General features: G+C 36.4%; 1 protein-coding gene across 5 annotated transcripts in view; it reads right to left on the bottom strand.

Annotated features, from left to right (window-relative positions):
• Positions 1 to 320: 320 nt before the first annotated feature.
• The window catches only part of ARID1B (AT-rich interaction domain 1B), a 441,898-nt gene continuing 423,397 nt past the window's right edge, over positions 321 to 18,821 (bottom strand). For 3 of the 5 annotated variants that reach the window (XM_083348110.1, XM_083348113.1, XM_083348112.1), the window contains 7 exons: positions 17,303 to 17,475; positions 15,146 to 15,296; positions 12,094 to 12,210; positions 9,790 to 9,886; positions 6,989 to 7,781; positions 5,202 to 5,332; positions 321 to 3,467 (listed from right to left, as the gene is read on the bottom strand). In XM_083348110.1, coding sequence (XP_083204236.1) covers positions 1,740 to 3,467; positions 5,202 to 5,332; positions 6,989 to 7,781; positions 9,790 to 9,886; positions 12,094 to 12,210; positions 15,146 to 15,296; positions 17,303 to 17,475 — 3,190 coding nt within the window. In that variant the 3' untranslated portion in view covers positions 321 to 1,739. The remainder of the gene's footprint in view (positions 3,468 to 5,201; positions 5,333 to 6,988; positions 7,782 to 9,789; positions 9,887 to 12,093; positions 12,211 to 15,145; positions 15,297 to 17,302; positions 17,476 to 18,821) is intronic. The other 2 variants (XM_083348111.1, XM_083348114.1) reach the window with 1 other exon arrangement.

The following is an 18,821-nucleotide window of genomic DNA, read 5'->3' as shown; positions in this document are numbered from 1 at the left end:
CTAAGATGCTAAATATAACTCATGAAAGCTGAAGGATAAGCTAACTGAATCAAATCGTGATTACCAGTTTTACAGTTTTATTCAAGCATATTATACCTTGAGTGCAGCAACTTTCGTAGACACAGTGAAAATTAGCAATCTCATCTTCTGTGGTCCTCTTTATTATAAACAATGAGAGAAAAATGTAATGTTTTTCTTTGTTGCATTATCTGAACGCTAGATGAACTCCAGGGTAAGCAGAAAAACATAACCTTCACCATCGCTGGCTGAAACAGTTGGATTTCATGAAGAAATGAGAACATTATTCAAGAACACCCATCACAGTGCTTAACAAGATTTAATGTACATTTATTCTTAACATGTGGAACATATAAATTTTATACTGAATAAATGATATTCATTAAGCCAGAGGAAAAGGAGGAATTTACATCAAGTTTTTTTTATATTTTTTAAACTACTACGTTATTTTGAAATACAAATGTGTATTCTTTGCACTGAAAAATCTTTGAAGTTGTGTTTTCTTTTTTCCCCCATATATGTTTTTTTTCCTGTAGACTGGTAACCATTTTCTTAAATCAATCCGTACGTAACCATTTCCACATCTTGATTTATAAAGTAAGTTGTGAGCAATTGCTCTCCCGAAATAGAGCATGACTTTATACATACAGAAACTTGTACATTACCCTCGTGGTGTTTTTCTTAGTTTTTGGAGTTATGGCCCAAAGAAAATAATAATAATAATAATAATAATATAATAATAATATAATAATAACAATAATAATAATAATAATAATAAAATTAAGTCTACCATCACTTTGTAGTTACCACATCATGAAAAAAATAAATCCTTGTACTTGTTTTATTTATTTTTTTTAAAAAAAGATGAGGGTATGTTTAATGTACAACTTCTATATACAACACTGCCTTTAGGCAATAAAAATATTTAAAAAATGATTTAAAGGAATTGTGACGAACTGTCATTGTGGAAGGTCAAACAACAGATTTTGATGTTGACAGTTCTGGTGAGGAAGCAATTTGTGTTGATCGTCTTCAGAGTTATGTTTTTACTTTCTTAAAGAATTGGTTTTGCTCCTAGCAGAGAACCCAAGAAAATGTTGTGGGCAGATGAGGAACTGACCCCCCCCCTTTCCTTGACCATCTGCCACACCTACATCACTATCATTCTTCTATTGCACACAGCGCTTTGGGCAACGGCCTTAAGGAGGGTTGGAATTTCTTTTGTTCTTAAAAAATAAAAAGCACATGAACTCAGCATATTTTGTCTCCACTTTTGCATTTGAGAGTGGCATGCCCCTTTCTCCCAACATCAAATCATATTTTGCTATATTCTGACACCCCACCCAATTCAGGGTTGCTTCCCCTCCCCCAAAAATATGATTCAAACATGGGAAAAAACAAACAAACACTGACAAAGATAGCTATGGAAAAGAAATGTGATCTTTGAATGTACTAGACAAGAGACTTTGGTTAAAAAAATAAAATAAAAAGATGTACTTATACACATAGACAACAAATATTAATTCCATAACTGTTCAAATTAATGTTTTGAAATTCCCAATTGGTAAATAGTGAATGGGGCAGAGGAGCAAAGATTCTTCTTTTTCTTCTTCTTCTTCTTTTCTTCCCATTCTTCCTACACTGGATAAACAGGTACAGAAACCAGCCAGTTCTATATGACCCTTTAATCTCCACTCACACATGCTTGCTTCTCACTTGTGTCATAACTGCCCTATCTGAAAGAGTACATCACAGATGACAGATGCAACCATACAGTTCAGGACAGCTGATATTGAGATATCCAGCAAGCGGCCCTCATGTAAAAGGAATTCGGAGCGGTTCTCCTCCACCCGAGCCATGGCCAACAAGGCCTTGGCTGCCCTGCACATCATGTCCACGCTAGGTGGCTCCAGAGGCGGAGGCTGCACGTGCATAAGGTTATGCTGGCTCTGCTGGTACTGGGCCATGGTGACCCCGTCCTCCAGGAAGCTTATCAAGTTTCCAATGCTTCCCTTCTGCACAGCTATTGCCCTTGCTGCTAACGTGTCCCCTCGGGCGAGGTTTGATAAGAGCGCCATTGACATTTCTCGGCAGACAGGATTTTTGCGGTCCCCAACGTACCTAACCAAAGTAGCATACAGTTTCTCCTGACGACTGAATGGGGGTGTGGCCAATATAAGGTCCACATTATTGTCTTGGATACTGAGTTTACACAGGGTTTCCAGTACAAGTCTCTGAGGCGAAAGGACTGAATTGGGTCCCACAGTTGGAAAAGGATCTTGTGCCTCTGCTGAGGGACACACCATCCAGTGCAGTAAGCCATCCAAAATTGGCAAACAGATGCTTTCTGTATAAGCAGATAAGTCTAGCTGCCCAGAAATGTTGGCTAGTGTGACCAATGTATTATCCCTCAGAACCTCAAGGCAGTCCCACCACCATTCATCCTTGCTGCAGGCCACCCCTTTGTCCACTTCTTCCTCTTTTTCATATGTCTGTGGTGTACGCTTTCTTTCTGGGTGCTCATGATGGAGAAGAATCAACTTTCCCAAGATTAACACCAAGCCTGGATGTTTGGACATCTCCACATCATTGCCAGGCACAAAAGATAAGCTGCGGACAATATTTGACACACAGATGCAACGCTTGGCCAAAGAATCTTGCCAGTGGGTAATGGTGCATAGAGGAGTTTCATCTCGACTTCGTGGCTCGTCTTCCAGCAGTTTGATATTTCGATGACTTTTCACTTGATGGATCCCAAATGGAAATTTACTACTATCTGTCTGAGAATTAGGGTCGGGGTCTTCAGACAATGCTCCCGGACGAGCTGACAAGACATCGTCAATAGTGGCTGATATGCTTTTGTCTTGCTGTTCCTCAGATTCTCCTTTGCCCTCTACATTCTTCTTTTTACCTGAGGAAACTGACAGAGATGGCCGCCTGCAAGGAGGAATCTCCATCTTACTCTCAAAGTGGGTCTGAATGTGTTCGGTTGTATCACCCCCACCAAGTTGCCAATGAAGAAGCCCACTGTTGAATTCCTGAACATGCCCTAGCCTATCAGATCGGTCAACAACAAATAAGTTGTTTTTCTTTACAATTTTTATTGGCAACTTGTCAAACTTACTGGCTTGTTTTGGCCTTTCACTTGGATCAAGAATGGCACCAGGTGGAGCAACAAGAGTGCTCTTTCCTTCTTCTGTATTCTCATTTTCCTCTTCTTCCTCTTCTTCCTCCTCATCTTCCAGGTCATAAAAGTAATCGATACATTCATCATTTTCTTCCTCTTTCCTGACACCCTCTGTTGCAGACTGCCCATCTTCATTCAGAGATGAATTATGATCTTGCAGTTTCGATCCTGGATGTCCCACTTCATATTCCATAAGGATCCCAAAAATATCAATCAGGCATTTTCTAAAATATTCCACCAACAGCTCAAGAAAACCAGATAACTGAGGAAACAAAGGGAGGAAAAACAGAAAAAAATGGTAAAAGGGACATGTTAGTCCATTATAGAACTGTGTAAGTAAGAAAGGAATACTTTTTTTTAGAAAAAAAAAGATCTTTAGATTCCTCTTACAAGATTCAGAATTGGTTAGTCCTTTCTTCCTATTTACACATAAAACAAAAGTATTTTAAATACTTTTAATACAGATGTTCAGTAAATACTTAATACAAGTGACCAGTAATCTGTAGATTATAGAGTTCAGAGTACACCATAATTTTAAAAAGTTAGCAATATGAATTCCTTAAAAATTTACTTTTGAGTAGTGTTTAGTCCATGTGATTGAGTCTTGTTTTCAAGGAAATTTCCTTCCCTCTTAAAGCATGTAAACCATTACATATGTTCCTGCAGCTACAATTATTTGTATAATGAGCCGTGGTGGCACACTGGTTAGAATTCAGTATTGCAGGCTAACTCTGCTCACTGCCAGGAGTTCGATTCCTTCGATCCTGAAAGGATCCAGGTTGACTCGGACTTCCATCCTTCTGAGGTCGATAAAATGAGGACCCAGATTTTTGGGGGCAATATGCTGACTCTGTAAACTGCTTAGAGAATGCTGTAAAGCACTGTGAAGTGGTATATTAGTCTAAGTGCTATTGCTATAATTATTTATTTTTATTTATTTATTTTTATTTTAATTCCATTTATATCCCGCCCTTCTCCGAAGACTCAGGGCGGCTTACAAGCTTAGCAGTAGCCTTCATTCTATGTATATACCTGCTTATTAGGGCTTTCACACACACCCCCAAGTGGCATTATTACAAAGTCAGCTTAATTGCCCCCAACAATCTGGGTCCTCATTTTACCTACCTGGGAAGGATGGAAGGCTGAGTCAACCTTGAGCCTGGTGGGATGCGAACCTGCACTAATTGCAGGCAGCTGGTGTTACTTAAGGAGGCATTAGCCCACTGCTCCACCAAGGCTTTTTACAGATTACAGAGAGGCCATTGATTATGTCAATCATGTCAAGCTGTGCTTAGGAAAAGAGGAATCCCAAAATACCTCATTGCCCTCATGCAAAAATATACAGAGATCAGGAAGCCGTAATCTGGCAGAACATAGTGAGCCAGAATGGTTCTGGGTTTTTATTTATTTTATTTTATTTTATTTTATTTTATTTTATTTTATTTTATTTTATTTTATTTTATTTTATTTTATTTTATTATTATTTTATTTTATTTTATTATTTTATTTATTTATTTTTTTATTTATTTTATTTTATTATTTTATTTTATTATTTTATTTTATTTTATTTTAATTTTATTTATTTATTTATTTATTTATTTATTTGTATAATTATATAATTATACAATTATTTGTATAATTCTTTGCCTTACCTTATTTTATTTAGCAGTTAGAACAAGAAGACACATGGGTTTTGCATTCACAGGCTGGTGTAATACATGGATTTGAGCAAAAATCCAGTCCCGTGGCATGACAATGTGCACCCTTACATCCCCATTACATTACATTACATTACATTACACTATGGGAGAACAGGAAAAATTGCCATTTGTTGAGCCACTGTTTATGAGCTGTAGGTCTTCTGTGGAGGACTTGCCCTACTCCTAAGGGGAGATGGATGGCTCAGGCATTGGAAAGCATAGCAACAAGGAATATGGGCTTCCCCCTCCATTTACAGAATGAATGGTGACATTGAGATGAAAAATAACCAACCTACCTGTGAGAGATTGAAAGTGGCAACTGTACTGTCATCATACAGAAGAATGTTAATAGTGTCTAATGCCCAAGTACTTTCTGCAAGAAGGCCTGATTTAAGAGACATCATCACTCGCCAGGCTTCCGGACTCACTGGAGACAAACAAACAAAGCAAGAAAGCATTTATTAAGAAGAAATCTGCAGCAGCATCAGAAGCCTGAAGACAGACGTAATTGGCTTTTTTAAAGAGCAGAGAGATGCTATACTTGCACAATTTCCAAATAATTTTTGATGCCCTATTATACATTTGTATGAAAAGAGCCAGACCTGTTGTGAAACTGAAGGGATGAACCTCTCTAAAATCTAGGAAATTCACAGAGACAGTAAGGTTTATCTCAGTTAATTTAGAAATACATATGTACAGGTGTCACACATGCTTTGTGGTACACAGTGAAGACTGTGTCTATTCTGATGAAAGGTTCCGCTTTAATTTTATAAAACTCAGTTGATATCCATATCCTTTAGAGTAGGAGGGTGTAGAGAAAAAGCAGCTTTATAGTGGAAGAGGTTGACAGGGGACAGATCACCACTGCTGTATGTTTATTAGTTTCTTCCTCTAAAGAAAAGTAAAAATTAAGTTTGCTTCAGCACTCTTACAATGCTCACTTAAAGCATACATTTCTAAAGAACCAAAGTAATTTAAAAACAAAACAAAACAAAAAACCTGCTAGGTATTCCTCCATAGCAGGCGTGTCAAACTGCTGGCCTGCGGGCCGGATGTGTCATTTGGAAGCCATGCCCACCCCATTGCTGACAATGGCAAAACCGTCCCGATACATTGTGCGACGTCACGTGACGTCGCGAGTTTGACATGTCTGCTCCGTAGGAAACTAATTCTCCTGGAGTTTCCTTTTAGGGAAGGAAAGCTATCAATAGAAGGATAGTATTTACAGCTTGAGTGATATTCGAACATATCTATGATAGTATCTTGTTGCATGTTACAGAGACATATTCTGTAAGATGCAACAAGATACTATTCATCAGCAACTTCAGAAAACGGGGCATGTATCAGTGCAATACAACTATCTTTGCTCTCTTTCAAAAAGGTGACTGATCAGCATGTCTAGAATTTGTCAATATCATATCTCCTAGGTCAATTTTCCAAGTAACAGTGCTGCTATAATGCTCCAAAACAAGCTTCCACAGCCTTTACATATATTTTAACTGTGTCCTTTTGTCAAGAGTTACTACTCCATTTACAACTTTACTCTTTGAAAGAGCTTTCAAGGGAAAACAGTAACAGTGTTTATTGTTTTTAAGAGTTACTAGATATAACATACATTGTATGTGAATTCAGACTTTTGTTCTGAGATCATAAGCAATCACTAATTATAAACAATATAAACTACTATGAAAGTACACAAGAACAATATCATCTTAAAATAATACTGTATTGTACCTCTCACAACATCAACATTCATCTCTCTATTGAGATAGCTTGCTTATTTCAAGGAGGAACAAAACATTAAAAGATTTGGAAGACTATATACCTAGTATAAGAGCTCTTATTTTGGTAACATAAAAGAAACCATTATACTTCCCTGAATATTGAGTATTTACTTGTATTTTATTGACTGATGATACATTGATTGATTGATGATACATAAATCATTATTCCCACCATGAAACAAATTTGAGCTCAGCTTCAATTTAATAAAACTAATTTCTTAAGTGAATTATATAAATGCAAGCTCTACAAAATTAATGTAAAAAGTCTCTCCATCTGTAAAGACAATAGGAAGACTTACCAATATCTTTTGAGGTAATCTTTCGCCTTGGTTTTAAAACTGGCTGGGATGCTTCTACCGAACCTGGAGGAAAAGTGACTTCCCGCCTAATAGGTGGTGGTGGTTGTGTTGGAGGGCCTGTGACCTGCGAGACTGGAAGAGTGGGCATAACTTTAGGCATCTTCATAGAGGATAGGAAAGGAGATTTACTGGGAGACATACGATTTTCATGAGAGCGTGGGAAAGATGCAGGGCTAGGAGCTCGAGATATGTGGTTTGGCATTGAGGGCGGCGTCTGATAGGATGACTGAGGAGGTCGAGTAATAGGCTGCATGGAAGCAGAGGATGACATGTAAGAAGGCTGCCGCTGGTTGACATGAGAAGGCCACTGGCTTTCATGGTTTATTCTCTGGTCAGGTACCATCATATCATCAGTACGATTCATCCCTGGATAAGGTGGGGCCTGTGCAGGGACCCCGGGGCCTTGCCTGTTCTGATATGGGTAAGACATATCATTTCTTGTGGGCCATATATTTTGTTGAGGGCTTTCACTGGAAGCTGATGACTGCATAGGGCCAGCAATCATCTGTGGAGGTATTCCATGTTGTTGCATTTGTCCAGGACCTTGCATCCTCTCTCTGTTATAAGGATATGGATATTGTCCCTGGATGGGTCTCCTATCTGGTCCAGAGTAAGCACTGCTGTACTGGTTAAACATCTCCTGCTGTTGGTTGCTGTATTGCATGTTAAACATATCTCCATCATGACGTTTTGCTGCAGGTCCATACATACCATCCATATGGCGTTTATAGTTCTGAAAAAATAGACACCAAATTTTTAAAGTAACATAAAATATTGGTGCATTGCGGTGGTAGAATAATTACAATATACTTACAATATTTTAAATAGACATAATCATCTTTATTTTCATTAGTGTTTGAAAGATGTACAGTTAATTATTTGAATAAATATACATAAAGTGGTTGAAATTTTGTCCATATGTAATACATAACATTTAAAATGAAAAATGATTTTAGTGTCACACTATATAAATATGACCGCAGTACCAATATCATTTTAGGAATTGTTTTGAGGTAAACACTACATTATAATGAAATGTCTTAATATTTCTTTTCCAAATATTAAGCTCTGGAAGCGGGATTAGGCAGTTTGATAAAATGTATTTATTAGTTGTTTTTAGATTTCTGTTTAAGATTCTGAATGCTGAATATTTTTTATAACTTTAAACATTATTCTGAGACTAAAAGAAAATATCTGTTCTTTCTTACATGAATAAATGCTATGATATTGGAAAACATGTTCACATAAATGTATAATATGAATAAAAGTACTCTAGTTTGGGATAAAAAGTTTATTTAAGAAACCCTAAGATAAACCTAGAATCTTCTCCTAGATCTTCATTAGTATCTTTTTAAGGACAAATCTGTTTCGCACTGAATGTGATACTTGATTGAGGTTTTTTATGGGGATGTGTTAGTGGATTGATTTAAATGTTTTGAAATTGAGAGACATACAGATGGAATATCTGAGGATTCTCACACACATACACATTTTCCATGTGATGATCCTTAGGTGGCTAAATGTTGCCAATAACATTATTTATTTATTTTAAAACATACACAACAATACAAATCCCCAACTAATATACAAGAAAATGCCAAAACATATTATAAACAAAATTAAAAACAGGAAAATATAACATGCAATAACAAATAAAAAAATCAATTTGAAAAAATATGAACAATCCAGGTATGTCATCTGTATAGTATATCAAACATTAAACAGTATACGAATAGTTCACATTAGAAAGAAAAGAGCAAACTCTATTGTAAAATATCATGAAATTGGCAGACATTTCATGAAATGCTACCAATTGCACATCAGAGGATATTACAGAATCCTTCAGGTAGCAAAAATACTTTTTTTAACAATAGAATAAAAATCCTAAAGGAATGACAAAACTCTGAAAAAGAGCATATTGTATACACACAGTATACCAACAGTCCGTTAACAGAGGAAATGGTGCTTGCTAGCTAAATAAAGCCCTGAAGAAGAGAAATCCTCATTATGAATTTTTTTTAGTTGGGTTCCACTTATTTTTAATCGCCAACTATTTACTTTGAAATGCTATTAGCTATGAATCAAACTACCGGTAGCCATAAATAAAATTTGAATGCCGTGGAAAGCTATCTCAACACTAATTGCTGTGTCCTATTATGGAGGGCAGGCGATGACAATTTCGGCAGATTCACTCAACTGTGTTCCCTTCTCCCTAGTTGAAGTATCCTTAGAAGTTTTTTTAAAAAGAAGGCAGAATTATCTTCCTTTCTCCTTTTATACAACAGTGAAACAATCTGTTTATGAAGGCTACTGTTTTCCCATGTCTAGAGATTTTTAAGATGCTGGTGATTTAAATATTTTTTTCCTGAAAACTGCACAGAATTTGACTAGCCAATCCTTGTAGTTCCTTCCAATTTTACAATTCTATGATCCACAATTTTTTTAAATCTAAATTTAGTGCCACCACCATTTAGTCATTACATATAGATGTATTTGGGATACATCGTATTAAGTATCTATGCTTTCTTACTACTTTCTCAGTCAATAAAACAGAATAGTTTTAGTGAAGGCTCTGCATCATTCATAACATTGGCCTATTGTTGTTCAGAAACGTTCCATAAAAAAGGATACAAATATAAAATTCTTGTAAGGAGCAAACATTGTTGTACTTTTTGCCAGCGCCAAATCTTTAGATTTATAGAATGATTTTTTTTCAAAAGGAATACTATAAAACTGTTTACCTGCTGCTGTGGAAACATTCCTGATTGGTGTCCTCCATAGGGGGGCTGTCCAGAAGGAGGAGCTTGCATTGGATACTGCGGTCCATATGGTTCATGCCTGCAATGAAAAATATGAGCTGTATATTAATGCTTATGATTTCTAATATGCCTCAATATATTGAAACTGCTTGTCCCATCAAAACAGTTTATATCCTTCATGAAGCCTGAAAATCTCCACCAGCATCCTCTGTTTTCGTATCAAATGTTGTTAGTTGTGAGGTCGTGTCCGACCCATCGCGACCCCATGGACAATGTTCCTCCAGGCCTTCCTGTCCTCTACCATCTTCTGGAGTCCATTTAGGCTCATGCCTACTGCTTCAGTGACTCCATCCAGCCACCTCATTCTCTGTTGTATCAAATGTCCTCCACCAAATGCACTACTACAGTATGTTTTAAATGAAGTGGTTTTAATTTTCTATTCCACTTAATTCCACTCAATCTTATTCAGTACAAATGTAGCAGAGTAATTCAGTGAGCACTCTCTTAGAAACTTTATCTACTGTTTTATGGGGTAATAATGTACCAATATTGTTTTTTAAAAATGTGATGTCTCTGTTTTCAGGACTGAACCTGCCTACCATCAGATCAAAACAACTAGTGGCCTGGATGCGGACACGTTTCACATTTCCTCAGATGACTTAGGCAGGCTATGGTTCCATGTTCTTGAATATCACTTGGCAATGTCTGAATGAGCTTTAATACAAAAGAAATACAACTGGCTGGCAGAAGCAGATTCCATACTTGATATTCAGAATGTTGGCAACAACATATGATTACCTAATTTTGCCAGTGTTACAGTTTTAAAATGATTTATGTATAAGTGACTAATGCATGACCTAATACACATTCTAATATTAGGTTTTTTTTAAAAAAAATTACAAATCTGATAGATAGTTGAACTGGAATACAAAGAAATAATGATATATAAAACAACAGTAACAATACTAAGATCACAAATACATCTAATAAAAGCAACCAAGAACCAGTCTTTTAAACTATTAAAATGAGCTTATTATGTACTAGACTCCAAACTTAGGAGGTTTAGGTGCAGCCTCAAACTTACAGTACCTGGGATTGGAGAAAAGCATCATCTAAATATATTTTATCCAAATAAATAAAATGTTTACATTTGTTCTTACAATGTGACATTTAAATGCAGTAATTAAATTCTCCCATACCAGGTTGAATGGTTTTAAGCAAATAAGCATTCAGCATCGGATGTAAGCACCACAAGCTCATCCAGGATATCAGACCCGTGCAATTGGCTAACTAATATTATGATAACAGCACAAATATCATGATCGGAAGTGTCATAAGTACAGCAGAAAAATACAGACAATAGGGCAAAGGAGAATGGAGAGTTTCGGTTGTGCACATTAGTTTGTGTGCTACCCTTGAGACATATGCCCAAAAGACAAGGCAAATGTCTGGGAGAAAAGAGATTGAATCCCCAATTTCCTAAGCAATGCAGTTTCCTTGATTATTGCATTGTTGCCTTAAATACACATATTTACACATGGTTGATTTATAATACCTCTATGATAATCTGTAGTGCCCCAATGGTCTAAAGTGGAGAAATCTGCTAAAAGTGAAAATAATTGAAATTCAAGAACTTCAATGATCTACTTTGTCACTAAAAATATAAGTGGTTTAAATTGTATTAGATAGAAAGATAACCTTTCCTGTCATTTTTTTTTACTGTGGGCACATTGGCACACATTAAAAATGAAATTTTGTTGCAAAATTTAACTAAATTTTATTAGTTAAATTAGGTTAGAGATAACTGTATAGCGATGTCTGAAACAAATTTACTTTAAGGTTTAAGAGGAAGCAGCAGCCAGTATTTCAAGCACAAGTTCAATTGATTTATCTATGAAAGGACATCAACAAAGAAACATCTGAGAACCTCACTGTTTTACAAATGAATGTAAAGTAAAAGGCTGAGAAAAGTATTCTATGGTGAATGGTTTTATAATGTGTAAAAATGCTGTAATCTCAAGTTCTCTACATGTTCCAAATGAATCCATCTCTAGAATCCAAACTTTCAAAAAAGCCAAAGTAAAGCATAAAAACCATCTACCAAACACTGTAGCCATGCAACCATCACTATTCTAAAGGAGCTTACGCCAAAGTCTTGCAGAAAATCCGAGAGCATGAAACCCAATACAGCAATCCAGTGTAGAAAACTGCACCTCCTATCCAATAGCCTTTAAGATTTAAGATTATCTGTTAACACAGGTATTTTAAACAGGTTAAATTATTCACCTTTGTTGCCCAGGATAACAGTTAGGAGAGTACATGCTTGGGTCACTGTTTGAAGGCACCATGTTGCTTTGACCAGGTGCTCCCATACTGCCTTCAGGACCCAGCCCATGATCCGACCTAAAAATGACAAAGGAAACCTCACACTGTAAAAGCACTTATTCTCCAAGTCGGGTGAATTAAAATAAAATAAAAAACCTTATGGAATAGCCAATTTCAATACCAACATTTTCTCTGAGACTGAAAATGTTTTATAGGCCACTGCGGACATTTTGATGAATAAAATTTTAGAAGCTAGCTCATGCGCTGTTGTTTGTAAATTTTGCCTGATGTATAAAGAACTATGCAATTGCAAGTTTCACTTCTATTCATGAAACTTACTTAGGATTGTATGTAATTAATAACTAAAAAGTAATTGTAGAGAGTAAAGAGGATGACCTTGATATTTATTTTATTTATTGTTTAAATTTATTTGCCACCTATTTCTCCATGGAGCCACCCAGACTGGCTTATTTACAGAAAAACAACACAATTAAAATGATAACAAAATAACAATAGTAAAGGAATAAAACAATAAAAATAAACAACGGAAGTGCAACAATATGAAATTGAAAAGATGAGTGGAGGGGGAGAAGGAAGCTGAAGCGGGAGATGAGGTCAGCTAGTCCAGCAGCCACCTCCAGTGATGTATTCCCCTACTGGATATCCAAGCCTTATTACAAGGTGACAAAAAGCAGAACATATTTTAAGTCCAAAATGTCCAGATAGTGTTCAGAAACAGATCAGACAAACAGTTCTATAATTCACTGAACTATAAAAAGGGGAGGGCATACAAAACAATCAATTTGCAAAATTCTCTTATTATAGACAATCTCAATAAAAGTAGTTTTAGCTTTCCTGTGGAATTGACTTCTTGGTTTGGTCTACCCAGTGCTTTTTTTGTAAAAGAAAAAGGTGCCGGAACTCACACATGTCATACAACCCGCCTTGCCTATCCTACAAGGTTCCATCCAAAAAAGGTGCCGGAACTCCGTTCTGAGCATTCTATGAGAAAAAAAGCCCTGGGTCTACCTAATAGCGTTGACCTCAATCTTGCAAGTCTGTGTTGTTACTTCCTTCTTGAATTAGGAAGCTGCTTCTGACTGTTATGAACTTTACTCTTTATCACCTTGGCAATGGACCTTGGGTATCTCCCTTAACATCATTGCTCTTACTCTTTATAGTCATTCTCTTTCATAAATAATGTGATTATTTTTCCCCCAAAAATAAAAACATTAATGCATCATAATCCTTAGAGGCTACATTTACATGGTGAACCGAACCATTTTGAAATGGATTCATTTTAGCAATTTTTGGTTTAAAAATCCACTGGCATTTCTAATATTCTGTTTCAAAAGATGTTTTCTGGAATCAGTGATGGAAACTGATTTGAATTCATTATCTTTTTAGGAAAGTACTAACTATGACATAAAACCTCCTCTATTATTTTAGCAAAGTTTATTGCTTAATATACATCTGCAATTGTCTTTTTCTTGCTGTCAATTTTCTTAGTAGCGTTTTTCAAAAGTTATCCATAAAGAAGGAGGTACTTCAACAAATGAGCCAAAATTACAATATATTGCTGCTTTTCTGGCAGATAACTAATGCTAAACCAGAAAGTTCACATTGCCAGCCTGCAGAAAAAAGCCACATTCTGCATGGATGTTTCCCCCCCCCCCCCCGGAATACTGAAACATGCCAAGAAGTTTACATTTACTAGTATAGCACTAATTTTTATGCAGGTTGAATATTACTGTAAATGATATTATTTTGAAGAGAACAAAAAAAAAGTTTTGCTACTTTGTGTATTTTATCTTGCTTCTACAGCCATTGTTTGCCACCCCTCCCCTATTTTAAGGGGGACAATTTACTTTTCCAAAGAAGGATCGCCCCTCTAGTGAATTCCAGCCAATTAGCAACCCCTCTCTTTCCTTCTTTCTTGCAATGGTCTTACGACTGGGAGTGTGTGGTGGTCTAGCGGTTAAGGCACTGGGTTTGTCAATTGGAAGACCCAAGTACAGTTCAAAAACAGGTAAGTGCAAGTAGACAAATAGTTACCATTTTGTTTGGATGGTAACAGTGTTCCGTGAGTGTCTTGGCAGTGTCATTGGGTAACACTGGCTTCCTTGGCTAGGCAACAGAGATGAGTATTGCCCCCTTAGTGTTGGACATGACTGGGTAGGGGAAAACTTGACCTTTTTGATGGTCTTATGATGCTAGCACAGAACTAAGCTTTCCCACTAGCTTATCTTTGGGTGTGGGTAGGGATGGGAAGGAATATATCTCTGTTACCTCTCAGCGGTATCATATTTTGTCCTTCTCCATTGGTGAGTGTATTGCTTGCCTGCATACCAGAGGCTATTGATTCCCACCACATATAGGTTATCTGTGTTGGGTCACAATGTGAATGAGGACATGCTTCCAAATGGAAGTACGGTTACAAGAAAGGCTGATATTTATATTGGGAAGGACACCAAACTATTTGAATGGGAGATACAGTTGAATATATATTTATATATGCATCCCTACCCTGCTTCAATTAATCAACAAAGTTTGACTTTATTGAGGCCGGGATGCATTAAATGACTATCCTGGAAACAGGAATCTGTTCATTTACGTAGAATTTAGTATTTCTCTACAACAGCCAGCACAAAACCATCAGAAAAAGGTGCAATTTCCCAGAGGCTGGTTCATTAAGCATACACACACACACGCACACAACACACACACACACACACACACACACACACACACACAGAATAGTAATGCTGAAATCTGATTAAGCAAAAAAAAAATATCAAATATAGACCACTGTAGACAAGGAGACTCCTTATTGATCACACACTCACTTATTAGTTCTTACAAAAAATAGACACAGTCTCTATTAGTAGTTTTGATCTTGCTGATTTTCTGAAAAGCAATAAATGGCTCAGCTAAATGGTCTGTTAGAAGGACAGTGACAATAGAGAATCTTTTCACCATTTTTCTCTGCCTTTTGAAGCTGATGAAATCTCACCTCCGGTCATAACCACTTCCATAGGGAAACTGTTGGCGTTGGCTTATGCCCATGTTGGACATGGTTCCAGCGGGACTCTGGCTGTACATATCCTGCATGCCACTGTTGGGCATTTGTCCAGGGGCCATGAAGGTTTCACTATTTCCAGGCACTATGAAAGAAGAAAGAAGGAAGGAAGGAAAGAAGGAAGGAAGGAAATAGCATAACTATGTTATTTGAAAGATATATTATTAAGAAATATTAAATACCACTGATGTTCAGAGAACTGGAGCAGAATAATCCAACAAACAGTATGAGAGCTGAGGAGATACTTCAGCAGTAATGCCACTATGTTTTACAATAACTGGGACCACATCTATACTCTAAGCATACTGTATTTTATAATTTAAAACCCAAATAAAAATCTCAAGCAATTTTTGAGTTTTCTACTTTTTTTCTCAAGAAAGGAGTCTACTACTGACCTACAAATCTCCACTGGATCAATATATCAGTATTACGATTTCAGCTATTTTTGTTCTCTAAGATCAGCCTATAAATGAAATACATATTTCCATACTTATTTGTGTAATGAATTTGGAAAGAAAGATATTTAAATACCTACTGGCTACTGGCTACTTTCTAAAATATCAATCTACCCATAAATAAGTTTTTTTCTTCTCTTGGAGGTGTCATAAAACACAGATCTTTTCAGATTCTGATGTTGGCTTTGGAATACTGCATCCAGAAAAACTGTAAGTGACCAGGACTTCTAGACTTGGGTACTAAATAAAAATGTTTTTCCCAGCTTCTTTACAGCTTTTGATATGCTCGTTTTAAATTTGTGCTTTAACATTGAAAATGCTGCTGTTCTTATTTTATTGATTTACTTGTTTTATTGCTCTATTATTTATTCCTGCTTTCAGATTCCTAACTGGAAGTCACTTTGGGAATCTCCTTGGGACTTAAGAGTAATAAATGATTTTACAGATACAGAATATTGTCTAGTATAAATCATGACTTAGTCATTATGTCTCATCTTGAAGTATACTACAAGGTTTTTGTGAATGTAAAATAGTTGTTGTAACTGTATATACAGATGCCTACCTACATACTGTACATACATAAATAGAATCTAGCCATGAAAGGTACTCTAGAGAGGCATTTTTGTTCTGGTTTTCTGAAATAATTGAGTCCTGTTGTAAAGTCAGAATCTTGCTAAAGTTTCAGTATGACTTTTTATATTTTTATGTACACATTTTAGACACTGCTGAGACATTTGGCCAGATCTAAAAATCTAACAGTTGGAGCAAGTTCCCATAATGTGGAACTGTTGCAAGAGATCCTTACTTCCTGTCAAAGAGGTTTTCCCCAAGGATGCTATAGGGCACAGACACATTTTTAAACCATTACATAAATTCCTTTATAGCATGCCGATTTATTCCAGCAAACTTCCTGTAGCAGTCCTACCTTATCGAAATGAAATAAGACAATGACAACTGGTGATTACATTAAGATTTAGACTAAAATAATATATGTCATAACATTGTATGTACCAATGAAGGAGAATATTTGTAGCTCAGAATTGAAATGAGGGGTCCTTGGTGTTCTCAGAGCTTGCTTGTTTTCTTGCAGACATTTCATTACCCTAACTAGATAACATCAGCAGTGCTAGTAAGGAATGCTGTTTACTGTCAGTTTATATTCTCGGGTCCAGACAAGCAAGACACCAGAATATAAACCAACAGCAAACAGCACTCTTTACTAGCATTGATGATGTTACCTAGTTAGGGTAATGAAACGTCTGCAAGAAATTACAAGCAAGCTCAGAGAGCACCAAGGACCCAACATTGTATGTCTTATTAAACTGGCTTGTATATTATATAATCTGAGTTTACCAAATCCTGTTGCTTACGGAAAAGTAATTGGCCTACGCTGAAGTATTGGTATAATTCTAACAATATAATTATTAAAACTCTTCCATATAATTTTCTGTATCATAAAAGGAACTTCTTAAACTTACTGGCAAAAATTCTCTGCACTAATCTCTTAACTTCCAAAACAATAATATAGTTACTTATGAAAGACAGAGAAAAGCAGAGATGGAGAAACCCATCTAGGAACTGATATACACAAACATACGTACAGTCTATGTGCCCCCCTCCCCCCGCAAGGAGATACCTTTTCTCATCCCACCAAAAGGATCCTTGTTTGGCTCATAGGGCATCCTTCCCATCATATCTGGCATATTCATTGATTGCTGATAGGGCGCATTTGGAGTCATGGAGTTCCGCTTTGGGTATGTGGAATCGCTTATATCCGAAAAGGGATCATGTACACTGACTGAGCTATTTCTAAAGAGATAGAAGATAAAAAGGTATTTGAGTTATAGAGACACAGTTATGGGTGAGCAATGCCTGATCAGCTGGTGATCCATAAGTTCAAAAAGTTCAACTGTTGTGAAAATCACCACTGTTGCCTTAGCTTAGCAGAATATGGTATATAAGATATTCAAAGGATATAGAACAAGTGTTCAAGTACCTCATTTTCTACCTGAGCCAAGAAGTTCAGAGTGGCATATGAGGAGAACACCTATTTGTCCAAGTCATAGCAGAGCTGGGATTTGAACAAAAGTTTCTTAAATTCAATCCAGCAGTCTAATCATCCCAACACAATGCCTCCTTTCCATCATTTATATGCATCACAGGTCAATTCTTGGTTTCAGAACTTAATTTATATCAAGAGTATTATGCCTTATGAAATGGCACTGTATGATTAATTTATTCATTTTAATTGCACCAATATTAAACATATGGATATAAGCAGATAACCTTTTACATTTAGTTGGCAGATCACTGATCATATCCAACCTCTGATCACTGAATATTCCCCCAAGAATTATCTCCAAAGAAATGCCCTTTTGTATGTATGGATATTGAAATAACACATATGGACAACAATGGGAAATTTTTAAAATCAGTGAGTAGGGTTGTACATGGATGTGCCTGTGTGTTGGCAGATAAACAATTCAAATTGTGCACAAATTATTATTTGTGAAGTTTTTTTCTTCTTCAAAGTCAGATGCTGCAGGAAATAATGGAGAAGTCCTTTTAGGGAAAAATAGAACTGTATTTAGTTCTCTTCAATAGGATTAAGCCATCATAATGGCTTGCTTGGAATTGCTTGCTAATTTTCTCCATTTTTTCTGGTTGTTTTTGCATACATCTGGACATAGTTGCACACATAGCTGTATATACACACAAAGAGTTCTACAGTGAAAAAGCACAAGCTTCATCCTGCAAACTCATATAAAATTAATCTTAAGGCAAAGCTTTTTTACATTTTTATTTCTGCAATCAATGCAGCCTCTAACCAAAGACTGAAGAGTTTGTGTCTGTTGGTGTATGGAGGAAATTGGAATTAAAAGCAACGTTTTCACACCTCAGATTGAATCTCTGCATTTTCAGATCCCATACCTCTCTCCTTTTTTTCCATTCCTGGTCAGGGGGAGGGGTGAGATTGACAATATGGTGGCAAAGAAAGATGGGGTAACTGCCACTCACCATCAATGATGTCATGGGCAGCATCCAAGAAATGCCCGTGACACTCATTTTCCAGATACCAATAATATTTCCCACAACATGTTGCATTTTGAGTCACAGGAAAATGCAACATCCCTGAAAGAGAGAGAAGGTGTCTG

Source organism: Vipera ursinii, assembly GCF_947247035.1.
Source record: "Vipera ursinii genome assembly, chromosome: 1".
NCBI lineage: Eukaryota > Metazoa > Chordata > Lepidosauria > Squamata > Viperidae > Vipera > Vipera ursinii.
The sequence above is the reverse complement of the archived record's forward strand: the minus strand, read 5'-3'. Positions and strand labels throughout refer to the sequence as shown.